General features: G+C 46.0%; 1 protein-coding gene across 2 annotated transcripts in view; it reads left to right on the plus strand.

Annotated features, from left to right (window-relative positions):
• Positions 1-18,810, plus strand: part of TTC21A (tetratricopeptide repeat domain 21A) — a 1,029,691-nt gene that overhangs the window by 520,422 nt on the left and 490,459 nt on the right. For both annotated transcript variants that reach the window (XM_069647746.1, XM_069647747.1), the window contains exon 13: positions 15,940-16,097. In XM_069647746.1, the coding sequence (XP_069503847.1) occupies positions 15,940-16,097 (158 nt within the window). The remainder of the gene's footprint in view (positions 1-15,939; positions 16,098-18,810) is intronic.

Raw genomic sequence — 18,810 nt, forward strand, 5'->3', positions numbered from 1 at the left:
GGAGAGATACGCTCCCTGGGCTTGAAACCAAGGACAAGTCTTGCAGTCCTGTTCTGGATGGCAGAGAGTAGAAGCAGGCAGAGTTAGAAAGAGGCTGTTTCAATAGTCCACCCTAGAGAGAACCAGAGCTCTGGAGAAAGTGAGCTTCTGGGGGAAGGAGAGGAAAGGAAGAATACCTCTGAGGCAGTGCTGCTGGTAGTGTGACTTCTGAGAGACGTCAGAGATGTGAGGAGAGAAAGAGAGTGTAGAGTTAAAGATGACCCAGAGCTTTTAAGCCTCACAGGTGGGAGCAGGAAGGGGGCCAAGGGAGGCCGGCCTGAGAGTGACAGGAAAGGAGGGAGCTGGTGTTTCAATGAGGAGAATCTCAGTCTTATTGGCATTAAGGCAGAGATCATTGGGAGCACACCACTCCTGGATGGCGGACAGGCAGTCAGAGATGAGAGAGGGAGAAGAGGTGGCTGAAGGTAGCCTGAAAATGAGCTGAGTGTCGTCCGCATAGCACTGGAAGTTGGGGCAGAGTGCAGCAATGCGGTGGGCAAATGGTTTTAGCCACTCCAGTTGTATATAAGGATGAGGCAGGCCTGGTGGGCTAGAGCAGTGAGCAGTCCTTCCATGCGCAGCTCTGTTTCCATTACATGCCAATTCTTTCTACTTCTGGTCTCCTGTGTATTATATGTGTTAGAGTGCACAATGGATTCTGGGGGAACAGGATGAGCTTGTAACAGGGACCCTCAATCAAGAGAAGCTTATGGGACTGGGGCTCTCAACCAATAGAAGAAGTGTGCATCAGATGCTATTCTTCCTCGTCACAGTATGTGGAAGAAGGCAAAGCAAGTCTTCCAACGCGGGTATGGGACCCGCACTAAACGAGGGGGAGCATTGCGATCACTTTTCCTTGTTGCAGTATCTGGGAAGAAGGCAAACCAGGTCTGCCAACATAGGTCTGGGACCCACACCAAAAGATGGAGAGCATTGCAATCACTCTTCCACATCACAGTACCAGGGAAGAAGGCAAACCAGGTCTTCCAACGCAGTTCTGGGACCCGCACCGATAGAGGGAGAGCATTGCAATCACTCTTCCTCATCGCAGTACCTAGGAAGAAGGCAAGCCAGTTCTGCCAATATGGGTATGGGACCTGCACCCAAAATAAGAAGAGCATCAAAATCCCTTTTGGTCAACAGTACCTTGGATGAAAGTGAACCAGGTCTGCCAAAAGGGGAAACCAACAAGAAGTATGGGTCTGGGAACCGCACCCATGAGAAGGAAGCAAAAGCATAACAACTTACTAAGGACCATGCTTGGCAGGGAAGTGAACCAAGTTGGCCCAACCAAATAGTAGAGAGAAACCAGGGGTATGGATGCATTCGCCCTGCTGTTGGTGAACTGTATAGCTGTGAAACAAAAGCCAAGAAAGGCCAGGACACGGGAATCATTCCCCTAGCACTGTGAATTGTGTTAAGAAGCCTGAAGAAGGACAGGGGAAGGGAGTGAAGGCAAGCGTCCCCAGCCAGCACGATCCTCCCCGCAATGAGAGACAATGACGGACTCTCCCAAGTCGGGAATAAAGCCAAGACAGAGTGCGGGTGAGCTTAAATGGGAGTTTATCAATCAGAATAGGGCATGCAAAGAACTCTGCAAACTCCGAGAGTGCTCTGTCTGACAATAGCAAAGACAGGCGTATATATTTACAAAAAACGTCATCAGTGCCTACATACTATAAGGGGCACAAGTTCAATGGGATTGGGTGGCGATGACTAACTATAGGTGCTGCTGCAATGTGGTTGGCCTTGGCTGGAGGACGTCACTGGTCAGCCTCGTGGTTTGGGCTGGGCCTGGCAGGTCAGCTGAGTTCATCCGGGCAGTGTTGTTGTGCCATTGTGGCCAGTGTCAGAGATGAATGTCTTTTCCTGACTTATTTGCCCTATGCCATGCACACCGCAGTCATTCAGTCATTGCAATGTTATCTTCTTTAGTAAATCTATCAATAGGTTATTCTACAGGTTAATGCAACACAGGAGGAATGCACCTCGTGAGGGGTTTGATGGTGATTTATCCGTGCATGGTTACCAGTGTCCTGTTTGACTGGTACTATAGGTCGTGGGGCTAAGTCTCCGGGCATGGGACGGGCGGTACATGTCTTTCTGTCTCGTTAGAAGTTATTATGAATGGGCTGTTGTGTGTTGCCACAGTATTGGGTGTCTTCGTTGCACCGGGTCATAAGTCTGAGGTGTTCCGGGGGGGTTGTGGGGTTTACGAGGGGGCGCCTTGGATTTGTGTATTCAAGCGGAGGTTTACTGCTGGGCTGTAAATAATGCAGGTGGCAGGCTGTGGCCTTGGGTGCTGTAGCGGGGACTACAAATCTTTGAAGCGGCTCCAGCCTAGTTGGGGGAGGTGGAGCAGCGTGGCGCTGGCCTTAGCTCTCTTATTTGGCAGACTTTGCAGGGTGGGGGGGGGGAATGACCTTGCACATATTCACAAAGGTATTTTTCTCGTGTGTTGCCGACTTTTGGTGAGAACATCATAAACATTTGAACATTCTTATAATATTCATTTGGATCACTTGAAAACATACATTTCAACTCACTACATGTCTCTCGAATATAGCCAGTCTGAGCACCTTACTAGTACATTATGTTTTAACAACTACAGCATTTAGTAATATGCATATATATTTGCATTACGTGAGGTAGTAGTGTGGTTGGTGGAGCATAGAGAACGAGACCCGCCATTGTATGCGGCGGTAATGGCATATAAGGGCTGTAGACATGTACACATGACTGGCGCATTTGCCCGCGTCTTTTCACACGAGTCTTATGTATAGTTACATTCGTCCTCCCCTGTACTCTAGCAGCATTAGTTCAGTTATGGCGTGGGACCGCGGGGTGTACGGTTTTCAATGATACATATAGAGAATAATCCCCCGGAATGCTTTTTATCATGTGCACACCCCTGCAGGGGTGTGGGTCCTTCATTGCTGGTGTCATGTAAACATGCGTTTCTCACAATAATTACACAATTTTACAGGTTTCTTTAGTAGAAGTAGTTTTATGGAAAGGATACACGTATTACAAGTGGTTTTTGTCATTCGTATTTGGGTATTTTTCTGCTTTCATCGGATGACCATTCTACAGTTCTTCCCATCACCCAGGCCTCGCTGACCGGGTCATGCTGGGAGCAGTGATACACTGTGGACGATGAAATGTTACAGTGTTAGTATCTTATGCTAGCTCATGTCCGTCTTGTTCGTGGGAACGGGCTCACAGCGGATCTGCCAGAGTGCTGCGGCGACAGGGATAATTGAAACTCTCCGAGGGTGGGGGCCGCGCTACAGTGCGCTGAGCTCACACCATCTTTGATAGACAAAATGGTTTCTGGGCCTAGCTAAATTCAATACGTGTGGGCAATGTCTTCAGCAGGTGAACCCTCCACCACCTGGGCCCGGGTGGTCTGAGGGGACGCCCAATGAGCCATGGCCCTCACCTGGGGAGGGGATGTAGGCAAGGGGGGGGTCTTTTGGACCACTCCTCCCCTACATTTCCCCCCTTTCGTTACTTAAGTAACAAATTCTTTAACTCATTCAATCTCCTACACTCTTCTTCGTCCATAATTGCCTCATCCCATGCTGGTGTGCCTTTTATCGGCATCCAGGCTCTGCACACCCCCCTTAAGCTCTCACCCCTCCTAGCATATTCATCTGGGGTACAGGTTAGGTATATACATCCGCTCTCTCCTTCCAAGTCTACCCACACCTCCTGATACCATTCTAGTATACGGGGCTCTCTGATGGTGGTGTGCCATAATTTGTCTATGATATCCTTGTCATGAAACCTAGGCACTAGCTGATACCTTGGTGTATCATCAGTTCCGGTTTGTACCTGCACTTCCTGCATAGTTTGCATTGTCCCACGGGTGTTGCCCATTGTCACCATCATCATTGCACCATTAGGTACTGCGTTAGCACAACATCGAAGACCCACCTGGCACATGCAAAAAATTAAAAGGAGGAACACCACAGCTGGCATCAAAAATTTCACAGTCGTTCCAAGCCATGAGGGGACCCAGGAGAAGATGTTGTCGAACCACGTACTGTCTTCTGCTCCACCTTCCATTTTCATTTTTTCTCCTAGGTTGTGTACTGCTTCGATCACATGGGACAGGGAGCCGTTTTCTGCGTCTTCGGAAGGTACGAAAGTGCAGCAGGCACTTCCAATTTTTCGGCAAACACCTCCATCCATCGCCGTCAACAGGTCCAAGACATACCTGTTTTGCATTGTCATCAGCCGTAAAGCCCTTAGTTCCACTTTTATTACGTTGAACCCTTCTTCAGTGTCATTTGCCAGCTGAATCAATTCCCAGCGTGTTATCTGGAGCCATTTTGCGTTTGCCCTTGCTTGGACACTTGAGATGAGGGAGGCAAAGAATGTTTCTGCTGAGCTGAATAATCAATATCTGTCTGGGATCTGAGCCAACAGTTCTGATGATGCCTTTGATATGTAGTTTGATGCTCGTCTGTTACGGGTCAGCACCTCTCCCTTGCTCCCGGAAGACAGGACATACATTTGTGACTCCGCAGTCGGCTGGGCTGCACTCTGTTGTATGCGTTCCTGTGTCTTTTTGCTCCCATCGATGTGGCTTTCTGGTATTACCATTAGGGCTGAGTGCAGAGTGGCCATTGAGCAGCTGCCACTCCTTGACGGGGGAAGGTGCAGGTATGCCTGGTTGCCGCATACCCAGTACGTGTCCATCAGGGCCGCTGTCCCTTTTCTCAGATCTGGGATGGTGAGGGTCTTGTTACAGTTCTTGTTTGTCCCCATGGAGGTTTTCCTCTCTCCTTTAAAACATAGTTCATAGTCTATTTCGTTCTGTAGTTTGAACGGTTTTTCAATGGCGGTTACCCAAGTTAGTTTTGAAATGTGTTCCTTCCATACTGGTGTGCATGATTCTTCTATCCATCGCAATTTCTCTGGTGCCACACCTCTCAGTGCTTCAGCTTTACACATTACTTCTTCATCCTTCCACTTGTTGTCCGAAAAAAGTGTCCCTTGTATTACAAAAAATGGTTCCTCCAGACATACTACCCCTGCCGTCTTTGGATAGCAAGTTTTCTCGTTCTGCAACATTCTAAAAGTAACTCCATGTGCCTGGAAGGTGTTCTTAATCCTGCATAACGTAAGATGAAGGAGACATTGGGCATCTATAATTGGCAACTCTTTGGGTAGCAATACTTTGGGTGTACCTGAAGCATGGGGAATGAGGGAGCAGACATAGCAGCTCTCGTTTGTTGTTTGTTTAGCTGTTGCACTCATATCCGCATACCATTTATTCGTCTGGTGGGGGTGTCGTGGGTCTTCCATTCTATCTAATCCTAACCCATAGTACTCATCATTCTTCCTCCTTTCCGCTCCCCTTTTTCTTCTGTTATTTCTTTTCCTAATGTACTTCCCGGCTTCAAGGGTGATAGACACAGTAGACCCCCCTTTATCCTTCCCGCCCCCCTTCACCCAATCATCATATAATATTTCATGTGTTGCTTTCATTCTTCCATTTTCTTCCATTCTATTATTTGACAATGTGTCTATAGCTATGGGGGCAGGTTGGCTGGTAGGGGTGTTATACAACCAGGATATGGCGGAGGGGTTTCGGTCGTTTAGACTGTGAGCATTGTAATTAGATATCTTTGGCGGGGACACTGTGTTATAATGCATTTCACCCTGTAGCTCTTCGTTTTTTATCATGACAGCATTGGATGGTGTTGTATAATAACCCCATACAAGTTTCGTCCCGTCCCATACCAAGAAGTCACCTTCCTTAGTATTTACACTCGTGGTTGCATTACTTACAGTAGTGCTGTTAGTCCCTCCCCCCTCGTTTATCTCGGCTAGAGATGAACGCTATTAACCAGTATGTGACCAGGCCAAACATTAGTGTAAAAAACAATGTAATACACACTGATAGTCCACATTCATACCAATATCTGCATTTCTCAGTTAACCACTCTCTAACTCTAGTAAATGTATCCGTTGCAGGCTGCCCGTTAGATGCCATGGTAGTTCCTGTTCGAGATATAAAAGTGCATTAAGTGCATGAATGTAAACATTTTGTGGGCACTACCAGTGCCAGTTATATATTGACGGGGAATGGAAGCGGGTAGGGTTGCAGGGAAGGGTATTCACAGACAAGGGTGTAAACACGTCATAATTTGATCACTTCATTAATTACATATAAGTCCACAAGATAAAAAGAAAAAATAACGTTTTTTTTTTTTTTGGAGCTTAAAAAGAATGCAAGTATACTTATCAGTCATTTTCCTATTCAGGTCCATTACTGTCACACATACACAAGTTCATATTCAGACATTCTGCTCAGCTGCATTGTTTGCTGTTGTCTGTGCCTCCTCATCTACCTCCTCCTGCACATTAGTATATGCTTTTCGTACATCTGTCAAGTGTACCCAGTATTTTAGGCCCTTTACTTTTACTGCCGTGGGCGTACAGAACACTACCTCGTATGGGCCATGGAACCGTGGTGCATTCCATCGACACACAAAACTCCTGACATAAATGAATTCGCCCGGCATCAGCTGTAGCTGTTGCTCAGGCTCCGTGACAGACCCTGTTATGTTTCCCTCCTCTCTCGTGAAGGGTGGAGAGAGCTGTTTTGATATTGCGCGCGCTGCCCTTGTCAATTTCTTCAAATAGTCTGTGAACTCTTCTCCCAATATCGCGGCGCTCCTGTGTGCATCTGAGTGTTCGCGCAGTGGAGAGTGTGCTGTGTACATTCGTCTCCCAGTCACGATCTCGTGCGGGGACAAATGGTGGTCTTTGCTTGGCTGATTTCTGAGCTCAAATAGCGCAAGGGGCAGACAGTAAATCCAATTCTTTTTCAATGAAAAGCATAGTTTTGATAACCTGCCTTTTAACAGTCCGTTCATCTTTTCAACTATGCCATTACTTTGAGGATGATAAATCGAACACAATTTATGTTTTATTCCCAATAATGTAGTAACTTCCTTGAAAGCTCATTTACAAAGTGAGTGCCATTATCTGAGCGAATAACGTCACAAATTCCCCAGCGCGGGAACACTTCCCTCACTAGGAACTTTGCAGCGCCTTTGGCATCAGGTCGTGCACATGGCCCTGCTTCTACCAGTCTCTTAGGGCGATGTTGGCATTCGTGCACAGTACTGTACGCCACTCACATCCTTCCATATCTATTCCAATCACCGCAATCCTTTTCGCTGATACCTGTACAGCGTGCAAGTCTAATGATACCACTGACCCTGGTGCTGTGTCGGGGCACACTATGGGGCGGAAGAGGAACTCCGCTGGAATCCTCCAATCCATCTTCCTCAGCTCTGGAATTATGAGGGCCAATTCTTTAGCCCTTCAATAAACATTTCCTCGTTTTCCGGTAAACCTCGTACTTCTTGTGTGGTCGTGTGGACTTGTACTACCAACATTGCACGCAATGGGCATATTCCGGGTGTTGAACACACTATACCTCTCTCAGTGAATGATATGGTCATGTTGAGTTTACTCAGGAGATCCCTCCCTAATAAATTTATTGGTGAGTGTTCATAATACAGTAAGGGTGTCTTTACAGTCTTACCCCCCACTGTTACGTCCAATGCTTCTGTGTAAGGAACTTCAATTACAGCCCCAGAGAACCCCTGCGTCTCTAACTTCCGGTTAGATAACGGGAACCGGCCCTCCCTGATACATGATTTCTCCGCTCCCGAATCCACCATGAATATGAACTGCTTGTCTCCTATCTGCGCCCCTACCAATGGTTCCTCTGCTGCGTCGTAGGTGGTAGATAGAACTGGACACGCAAGTGTTCTCTGTGGGCTGTCCTATGCGGGGTGTCTCATCGCCCCCCCTTCATTAAAGACACTTCCTGAAACTACTGACACGCCGTTGTAAGGTGCTGGTGCGGGGGCCCCGTTTGCTGTTGTTGCAAAAGGGTTGCCTGGCGTGTACTGCATGTTGTCATTGTTTTGTGGGTGGTTCTGTATTCTATACTGGTGCCCCTGTTGTTGCTCATTATTACCTTGGCCTGGGTTTCTCGGTTGTTGTTGTCCCATTGGAAGACCATATGGGCTCCCTGGGTGGGGATGGCCATACTGTTGTACCTCTTGGAACCCGTTGTTGGGTCTGGCTCTGCACTCCCTAGAGTAATGCCCCCATCTTCCGCAGTTCCAGCAACTCCCTTGTACACCTCTAGGGCCCTGCCATCCATTTCCTCCCGTTCCCCCGTACCCCGGTCCACCTCCTCTTCGGCCCCTGTACCCACCTCGTCCCCCTCGAGGGGTCCACTCTTGCCACTGCGGACCTCCGCCTTGCTCCTGCTCGTTCCACTGCCGCTGTCCTGCTCCAGCCCAATTAGTTGCCATCCTTCCTTGTATTGCTACCAGCCCCTCCTCCTCCTCATCTCCCTCCCTGCTGTGGGGGAGTGCGGCTACAGCCGCTGCGACCTTCACCAACTTTGTCTGCACTAGTTTTGCTTCGTCTGCCAATCTCTTCTGCGCCACCTCCTTCTCCCTTTCCTTTATTCGCTTGCAATGGTGTACTATTATGCTCTGAATCTCAGGCCATCCCTTCGCTTCAATACCTGCTATCTTGTCGAGCGCCTTTTGCACTTCCTTTGGGAGCCCTCTTTTTATAATGAAGTAAAATAAAGATGTCGATTGATACCAGGGCGTGCCCGTTTCTGCTCTCCACATCTCTTGGACCCGAAAAATGTAATCCATAGGCTCCTCCCCGTCATTCATTGTACACTGCATTACTGACTGTAAGTCTGGCGTATCTGGAAACGTTTCTCGCAAGGCATCCCACACCCTTGCACGCACTGTGTTAAAGGAGGCCCCGTCATGGCGGTCGCAGTCTAATGTTACTCCCGGGAAACCGGCCTGATCCCCCACTGCTGATACAAGCAAGCTCTTCACATCTCCTATTGCTAGGGGTACCCCAGCAGTGTGTTTCTCAAAGGCGTATATCCACTTACTTGCCCCTCCCGATAACGGGGGCAATAGCTTTAATAAATTGGCTTTATCCATCTGAGCCCATGGGATATAATTCGGCCTCCCTCCTCCCCTATGTATCAATGGGAGCTGTAGCCTTCCTTTTGTCGTTGCATCTACACCCGTTTTGGCTGCTGACGTTCCCAGTGATGCCATTTTCCCCACCCTGTTCCTTAATCGCCCCGTCCACTCATCATCCAGTGTTCTCATTGAACATGTACCATCCACCCCTTCACTTCCCCCTCCCATTACCATGCTCAACCTATCGCTTTCTTCTAAATCGTCCCTTATATCACATAGTAGTTCCTCTCTGTCCCCTATAGGCCTTTCTTCATTATCAATACCTCCCTCTCGTGTCCCTACTTCGATTATTCGTGTCGGTTCTTCCTCAATTCTGAACAGTATCTCACCTTTTTTCCACCCGTCTTCAAGTGTTCTATTCTCACTCGGCGCTCTAGACATGCGCCCTGATCTTGCTGCATTAAGTGCTGTTTGTTCACATATGTCTTTTATCCTTGCGAGCTCATCTTTCGCTATTGAGAGTCTTGATTGTAAATCATCTGTTAGCTTTTCTATGTCCACCCTTTGTGTACATGCCTGGGCTCGCTCTCTTGTACTTTCATATGGCGGGGGTGCCGTTGGCCAGTGGGGTGTAGTAGTTGTCAGGGGAGGGACATAAGTGGGGTCACTGTACCCTTCTGCGGGCACAGGCTTGTTTAATATCGGGTACAAGCTTATTACCTCTATCTGTGGCTCTACATTTGACGATTCTTTAGCATCTTTCTGTATCATCAGCGGATTGTCAGTGGTGGATGGTAGGTCAGGATTTGATGCTGGTGCTTTAGGCGGTGGTATCTCTTCAAATAACCTCCAGAGATCTAATATTTCCCTCCTATTGTGCAACTGCTTCCCCTTGTATTTCAAACAAATGCATGTGGCCACCATATCCAGAACTCTTTTATCAAATGACCCCCCCTCGGGCCATATCTGGGGTAACCCCTCTCCTTTCAGCTCTGTTATCCATTGGTCATGATATTTCTTAATTCGCTCCGCGTACCCTGGTAGGTTCTTACAGATATGTGATAGGGGTGTTTCGGCCCCCATCTTTGTGTTTCCCTAGTACTTGTGTGTCTCTGTGTGTCCACAATTACAATGTAAACCTATTACCAATATGGGTTTCGTCTTCTACTTCACATTCAATAATGGGCTCCTTTGTGCTCTTCCCCCTGCCTGCGCAATACAAACCTGGCTGTACACAGTCTCTATTCTATTCTCTTTGGGGGGGGCACATACAAGAGCAAACCATCAGTGATTTTGACAATATTAACCCGGAAATCAAAAAGTTACACACTCACTTCACCTTGTCATTTTTGTCTTCAAGAAGCTTTATCCGGCCACACTTACCGTGACCATTCAATTACTATACATTTATAACCATTTTACACACCCACAGCACCAAATTGTCTTCTGACACATACGAGGTGCACACACCTCTCTGTAACACTCTATTCACAATTCAAGCTGCCCTCCCTTTCCTCCCTAGCCGGCTGTCCCTGTCCGTCTTATTCAGATATATGGATGCGCATATATATATATATTGGTCTGCTCTTCCCTCTTCTAGTAGGACTCTCTCTCTCTCACTTTCTCCCTAACATGTTTTACTGATCTCACTTTTATTTTCCCCCCAACCCTAAAGAAAAGAATAGAAAGAAGAAATAGCAGTCACTAATATATTCTCCGTGTCCCCCTTTGCCAGACACTTTTATCTTATTATCCACTTCTTCATATATTCCCAGTACTAGTCAAGATAGCACTATGCGGCGCCGCCTTCCACCCCCTTTCGGAGCTAGGTTCCCGTCACTTTTATCTCTTATTCACCTCGTAATCCTAATGGCCATATGCAAAGAAAAAGCAAAGAATGTTTAGGATGATCCTTAGTAGATCTGCGTACCCCCTTTTCTACCCCTCTTCGTTCTCTGTCCTAGATTTCTTCCTCCACTCCCTTTACGATCGCTCGCACTCGATACTCACGTGCCCGTCTTGAACCGATAGTCTCTGAAACTTGGTCCGTCCAGGCAGTGTTGCCGTCCGCTCAACAGTCAGCCCCGGCTCCGGCGAGCGGTACTCAAAGGGGATTTTTCAACCGGGATCCCGTACCCTCTCTCTATTGAGTGCGCACTTCTTAGTGTACCGGTCGCCGTTGGCGGGCAGCCTCCCGGAGCCGTCGCACCGTGCGTATCCCTTTTCGACCGGAGATTCTCGTGCCAAAAGGGGACGGTAATGTTATGTCGGGAAAAAATAATAATAATAATAATAATAATAATCACGCTTTCGGGATCACCACTGAAGGCATGCGTCCCCAGCCAGCACGATCCTCCCCGCAATGAGAGACAATGACGGACTCTCCTAAGTCGGGAATAAAGCCAAGACAGAGTGCAGGTGAGCTTAAATGGGAGTTTATCAATCAGAATAGGGCATGCAAAGAACTCTGCAAACTCCGAGAGCGCTCTGTCTGACAATAGCAAAGACAGGCGTATATATTTACAAAAAACGTCATCAGTGCCTACATACTATAAGGGGCACAAGTTCAATGGGATTGGGTGGCGATGACTAACTATAGGTGCTGCTGCGATGTGGTTGGCCTTGGCTGGAGGACGTCACTGGTCAGCCTCGTGGTTTGGGCTGGGCCTGGCAGGTCAGCTGAGTTCATCCGGGCGGTGTTGTTGTGCCATTGTGGCCAGTGTCAGAGATGAATGTCTTTTCCTGACTTATTTGCCCTATGCCATGCACACTGCAGTCATTCAGTCATTGCAATGTTATCTTCTTTAGTAAATCTATCAATAGGTTATTCTACAGGTTAATGCAACACAGGAGGAATGCACCTTGTGAGGGGTTTGATGGTGATTTATCCGTGCATGGTTACCAGTGTCCTGTTTGACTGGTACTATAGGTCGTGGGGCTAAGTCTCCGGGCATGGGACGGGCGGTACATGTCTTTCTGTCTCGTTAGAAGTTATTATGAATGGGCTGTTGTGTGTTGCCACAGTATTGGGTGTCTTCGTTGCACCGGGTCATAAGTCTGAGGTGTTCCGGGGGGGTTGTGGGTTTTACGAGGGGGCGCCTTGGATTTGTGTATTCAAGCGGAGGTTTACTGCTGGGCTGTAAATAATGCAGGTGGCAGGCCGTGGCCTTGGGTGCTGTAGCGGGGACTACAAATCTTTGAAGCGGCTCCAGCCTAGTTGGGGGAGGTGGAGCAGCGTGGCGCAGGCCTTAGCTCTCTTATTTGGCAGACTTTGCAGGGTGGGGGGGGGGAATGGCCTTGCACATATTCACAAAGGTATTTTTCTCGTGTGTTGCCGACTTTTGGTGAGAACATCATAAACATTTGAACATTCTTATAATATTCATTTGGATCTCTTGAAAACATACATTTCAACTCACTACATGTCTCTCGAATATAGCCAGTCTGAGCACCTTACTAGTACATTATGTTTTAACAACTACAGCATTTAGTAATATGCATATATATTTGCATTACGTGAGGTAGTAGTGTGGTTGGCGGAGCATAGAGAACGAGACCCGCCATTGTACGCGGCAGTAATGGCATATAAGGGCTGTAGACATGTACACATGACTGGCGCATTTGCCCGCGTCTTTTCACACGAGTCTTATGTATAGTTACATTCGTCCTCCCCTGTACTCTAGCAGCATTAGTTCAGTTATGGCGCGGGACCGCGGGGTGTATGGTTTTCAATGATACATATAGAGAATAATCCCCCGGAATGCTTTTTATCATGTGCACACCCCTGCAGGGGTGTGGGTCCTTCATTGCTGGTGTCATGTAAACATGCGTTTCTTACAATAATTACATAATTTTACAGGTTTCTTTAGTAGAAGTAGTTTTATGGAAAGGATACACGTATTACAAGTGGTTTTTGTCATTCGTATTTGGGTATTTTTCTGCTTTCATCGGATGACCATTCTACAGTTCTTCCCATCACCCAGGCCTCGCTGACCGGGTCATGCTGGGAGCAGTGATACACTGTGGACGATGAAATGTTACAGTGTTAGTATCTTATGCTAGCTCATGTCCGTCTTGTTCGTGGGAACGGGCTCACAGCGGATCTGCCAGAGTGCTGCGGCGACAGGGATAATTGAAACTCTCCGAGGGTGGGGGCCGCGCTACAGTGCGCTGAGCTCATACCATCTTTGATAGACAAAATGGTTTCTGGGCCTAGCTAAATTCAATACGTGTGGGCAATGTCTTCAGCAGGTGAACCCTCCACCACCTGGGCCCGGGTGGTCTGAGGAGACGCCCAATGAGCCATGGCCCTCACCTGAGGAGGGGATGTAGGCAAGGGGGGGGGGGTCTTTTGGACCACTCCTCCCCTACAGGAGTCACCCCCCCTGGCATTGTGAACTGCCTTGTAAAACCTGTCGACGGTCAGGGGAAAGGAGTCACCCCCCTGACACTGCAAAGTGCATTGAGAAGGTAAGGGGGAGGGAGTCATTGCCCCAACATTGTGAACTGGAAAACAAACTAGAGAGACATCCTGTTCTACGTGCCTTATGAAATATCCATCCAGGAGAACTTTTTGGAAACTTTGGCTTTGACGTTAATAAAGAACTCTTTTGTTTCCCTCACCAGGAGGTGAACATTGTTCCATTGTCCAGAAGGAGGGAGTCTTCTTTCTGGACCAAGAAGATCCCAATTTTTCCGTAGTTTAGTTTATAGTGTAAGGGACGGAAATAGGTTTTGACACAGGACGGTGGACTTTTTACTTTCTTAGACATCCTGACAGAATCCTTAGTATTTAGTTGAGGCAGGAAAATCCCTCTTAGTTAGGGATAGTTAGGGGGGTTTCTCTTTATTTTTGCAGCTAAAATCTTTAGCAAGCATCATACCACCTGTGTGTCGATCTCCTCCTTCAGCACCCTTAAAATACACACAAATAACTACTGCCCAGAATATCCCAAATACCCAATAATTATCAGACATAGGTGCAGCTCATAGGAAGAAGCCTCCAACATGCATTTTGCACAGCCTTTTCTGCTTCATTAGTTAGCTTGGGCACATCCCTGTGGATGCTGCATTGAGCTGGCAAACCTATTTTTAGACGCAGTGCTACTTTGAGGTGTGCTGATAGACATACATGTGTTTATATAATGTGATGCTTCGTCTGGAAATGAACCCCAATAAAAGTCAAGGCAGGGTTGCAGATAGTGTGGGTATTTGGAATAGCGGAACAGTGATTAGCGGAGAGGAGGAGTTGAAACAACAGAGAGAGCTAAAGGTGTAGGAAGAGTTGAAGTTGCAGGAGATGATGCAGAGGTGCAGAATAAGCTGCAGGCTCAGGAGGATGTGGAGCTACAGAAAGAGTTTAAGAAGCCGGACGAGGGAAGGGAAAAGAGATGAATATCTAGGCTGAAGGTGGAGAGCAAAGGAAGCTGAAGCATTGGAAGATCAAGGAGGAGGAGAACGATTGTAGGAGGTGAAGCGCATTGTGAAAAAGAGAGAGAGAGAGAGGACGTTAAAACATCTAAAGAGAGCAAGCAAGAGACCTGGCAAGGAGCGAAGTCCATTAGTTGGAGGAGTGGAAAAGGCACAGGACGTAAGAAAGGAGAACATTGAGAGGTCCCTTGGATGTGTGGTGGAATGCCAAGGAGAGCCAACTCGTGGGCTAGATTAGATACCTAAAAACAGGCCCATCGACAATACTGGGCATCTGCCCAATTAAGCTGAGGTAAGACATGATGCGGGCATAGGTTCAGAAACCTGACCTAGCAATATGAGCCAGTGGCCCACGCAGCAGCTAGAGAGGTTCTACGGACCCCTCATGTCGGGGAAAGCCTGCAGAATCTTTTCACAAGAAACCCTGTGCTTAAACAGGAGATGGCTGAGCTATGCTACACAACCAATGAGCTACAGAGAGGGTCTACCCATCCATGAGATCTTCCTTTATCGAAGCAGCATAGACCTAAAGACTGTGAGTGACACCAGGGAGGGACCCAGAGAGAGATTATTGGTATTAGATACTTGTATTGTGGAGCAGGGGAAAGTATGGATCTGTGCATTTCACCCACATTTGGACTCATGCTCTGCCAGCTCCTATGTAGGCACAGAGGTCCCAAGAGGTGGCAGAGGACCCCTATTGAGAGTGAGAATGGTTACAGAGGGTCTCTGTGAACCTTGTGACCACCAAGTATACGAACTGTGAGTCACCCAGGAAGGGAATCCTTAAGAGACATGTGTATTATAATCCATCTATATCGGAGACTGACTGATTTACAGAAGAGGGTACGTGTTGCCAATAAGAAATCTATTAAGGAAGGTGAGGAATCAGTAGGGTGACATCCCTAAGGTTTATTTCCATTTTATTGTACTATTCTGACACCAAGAGATGTTCCTTTTCAAATTCTTACAATCCTCTCCCCACGTCTCATTACTATAAACTCCAAGTAAAGAACATATCTCTAAAACCGTACTCATCTGTAAGGTCGTGCTTTTGCAAGGTGTTTGACAGCTTCATAGCAACTCCTATTTTTAGTTTACAGCATCTTTCCTTCTGGCTTTACACCTTCTGGCTTCTCATCTGATCACTTTAAAATGTGTCTACTCTTTAAATAAGGCATGACCTGACTGCAGGGCAATGCACACTAGCAAGAAGAAAAGATATCTTTGTGTGGTCTGCTGCCCTCTGCCCTTTTATCATTCTTCACAAATACGAGATGTCCTCAAGTACAAGGTATGATGCTATTTCACAATAAAAGGGTTAGCCCGAACCAGCCTGGCCCCTATTGATCTGTACCTGCATGGTTGATTTGCATTAAGCTTAATTACAAAATTACTCATTTAAATGAATAACTCACCTTTAATATAAAACAAATGTATGTAATTAGAGGTTTACTTACAATTTCAGGAGATTTAGAAGGTGCTCAAGGAACCCTGCAGCGCTGTTTAGAGCTGGATTCCACGTCTGCCGATGCACATCTATTGATGGCCCAGATCTATCTGTCTCAAGGCAACTTCTCAGAGTGTTCCCTTTCATTAGAAACGGGTGTTAGCCATAATTTCAAGGTGAGTGCTAGGTGTGTGCAAAATAGATCAAATATGTTACCATTGAAAAGTACTATGAAAAAGACAAAGCCGATACATTCCTCCTTACATTTGTCATATTTGTACATGGTCAACAGATTTCTGCCTTTGTGTTTGTGAAGGAAGGTGGCTATATCAGACCATTTCTATTTACTTAACATTAAATGTTTCGTAATCAATGCATAATGTCTATGTGCCCTACTTGTGTGCAACTATAAATAACGGTTTAAAAAAAGGAATACCTTAATCTCTAGATAGCTTTTTCGTGAAGGATGTAAACTTCAATCCTAAATTTCTACTGGGAATGGAACAGTTGTAAATCCAAAAGTATTTGTTGAGCCAATGCTTAAAACTTAGGAAATTAAATGACCGATGGACTATTGGTTTGATAAACAAGGGCTAGCGAATAATGGTGTTCAGTGGAGGCAAAATGAGTAGTTATGCCATCGTATATAGAACACATTACTGCATGTTATGCTATTTTAGTGGGGTTTATGCCATTAGCAGGGATTATACTACTGCCATTAACATGGTCTCCAGGCTCTCTGGTAGGTCTGAAGGCGATAGAGATGGGGTGGGTTAGGTTAGCTGGGAGACAGGGTAATGCAAATAGCTTAGCAGTTTTGTTTATACATTCACATTGGAAGTACCCTGACCGCTGTGTGCAAAATATTGATTGTAGAGGTGCAGTGTTCTGTTGCTTGATGTCTGTTGGGAGGGATCTGCAATTGCTCTATACAAATGGTTTAGCTGGTACGTTTATAGTGTGTTGAAATGCAGAGGTTGAGAATGTTAATGAGTGCCGCTTTATGTAGAGCCTGGTGGTAACGTCTCGGTAGTGGATTCCATGTATCTATAACTAATACATAAATAACGAAAAACATTGTCAGTGAAAGAAAAATAACTAACACAATGTTGAATTATTTTCTCTTTTTAAATGTGGATGTCCCCCCAATCCACCTGTTTCCCCAGCTTTATTGCCCTCCCTCACAAACTCCCCCCACCCTTTTTAATCCCTTACCCCACCACCATATATACTTTTAACACAAAATGCACTGATAGTCGTTATTTATTTTTCGTTACAATCACTGTATACCTCGGTAGTGATGCCAATTGGGTTCCATCTCGTTAGTGTTGCCCTTTGGGTAAGGTTCTTGTGGGGCTATGTGCTGAGGCACCATGTAGTGGGATGGTTTCTCTGGCAGTGGACTGTCCAATATGTTGCACTTCCATTATGAGTTAGGATGTTGAGTGCAGTGCTTGAGGACTTGACACAAGAACCTCATTTGGATTCTGCCCAGTTGACAGTGCTAAAGGTCTGTTGACTATTTTTGTTTTACCAACCTCCATAATTGACATAAATTAATTGGGTTCATAGGTTTTTCTGTTTTGCCTTTGTAAGGAGAACTTGTGTTATATTTTACTACATACCATATTACTCTTTGGATTCTACTTCAGACTAATCACGGCCTTTTACGAAAGTGGCAGGGTCGGTACGACTCTGCAACCTTCATTGAGACTCTGAGACTCTCCACAGTGGAGTTCTACTTTAACCCTGCCCCCACACTCTGCAGCGGAAATGTAGATAATTCCAGAATAGATGTAAAAAATGCCAATGCTGTCAAATAGCTGACAATTGGGGAAGAACAACAAATAACATAATCACATGAAAGTTAACTTGGAAAATCGTCTAGACAGTTAATTGTTATTCCCACAGTTCCCAAGAACAAAAGGTTTAAGGAAAAATGAACAATGGACACAGATGTTTCTTATTCATTGTGTGCATTGGTTTTATCCCATTGAAATTGGCCTAGTATTAGCCAAAAGGGGTGTCTCTGAGAGACTTCAATGCCCTAGCCTAGGGCTTGTGGTCAGGTTGATATGCACGTTTTGCCTTGCACATAACAAAAAATGAATGCCTTTATCAGGACACAGCATTATGAAAATTGTTGCTGCTTTATAGTCAAATGAATTAGCAAAGTCAGGGTTAATGGACTGTGCTAACTACAATTCTCTTCATCATGAGGACATTTTGATGGGTCTTATCAATTAATATGTTGATTTGACAGTAAAGATCTCAAACGGGCCACATTATCATTTTTGAAGTAATCAGTCACTTTGATCAATGATGCAACTCTTAGGAAGGATTCAGACCGCACTGAATGGGTTATATTCTGGGACGTCTTTGCACGTAGCTCTGTCACACCCTACTAGGATTGTCACTGCTTTTGTTTCTGCTCAGTAAACCCTCAGTGGCTACATGGCATGTTGATAGAAAGTTTGTCAAAACCCATTTTATTGATATAGAATAAAATATATTTACCAGTTCATTGATGTTAACTGTAGCTCCAATAGTGGCTTAAAAGGATAACCCAGGATTTCCAGTTAAAACAAAATGTAAGTGCAAATCAACCTACATTCATAAAATGCAAAAAGATTAAAGCGACAGTCCACCCGTTCATAGAAACTGGTAACTTACAAGTATCTCGACAAAACTGCAATGCATCTGTCATATTTTGGTACAGGATATCTTTGGAAGAGATGCTGGTCACCAATTATCTCGCCAACCAAGCACGCTGTTTAGTTTAAGTCAATGGGCACAGATAGAAATGCATTGAAAATTACATAATATATGTATGCTGGAAAGCAGATTCTATTTCCAGAAAGCTCTTTGCATGACAGACATGACAAAAAA

Source organism: Ambystoma mexicanum, chromosome 2q (genome assembly GCF_040938575.1).
Source record: "Ambystoma mexicanum isolate Mex_15411 chromosome 2q, UKY_AmexF1_1, whole genome shotgun sequence".
In the NCBI taxonomy this organism is placed as follows: domain Eukaryota; kingdom Metazoa; phylum Chordata; class Amphibia; order Caudata; family Ambystomatidae; genus Ambystoma; species Ambystoma mexicanum.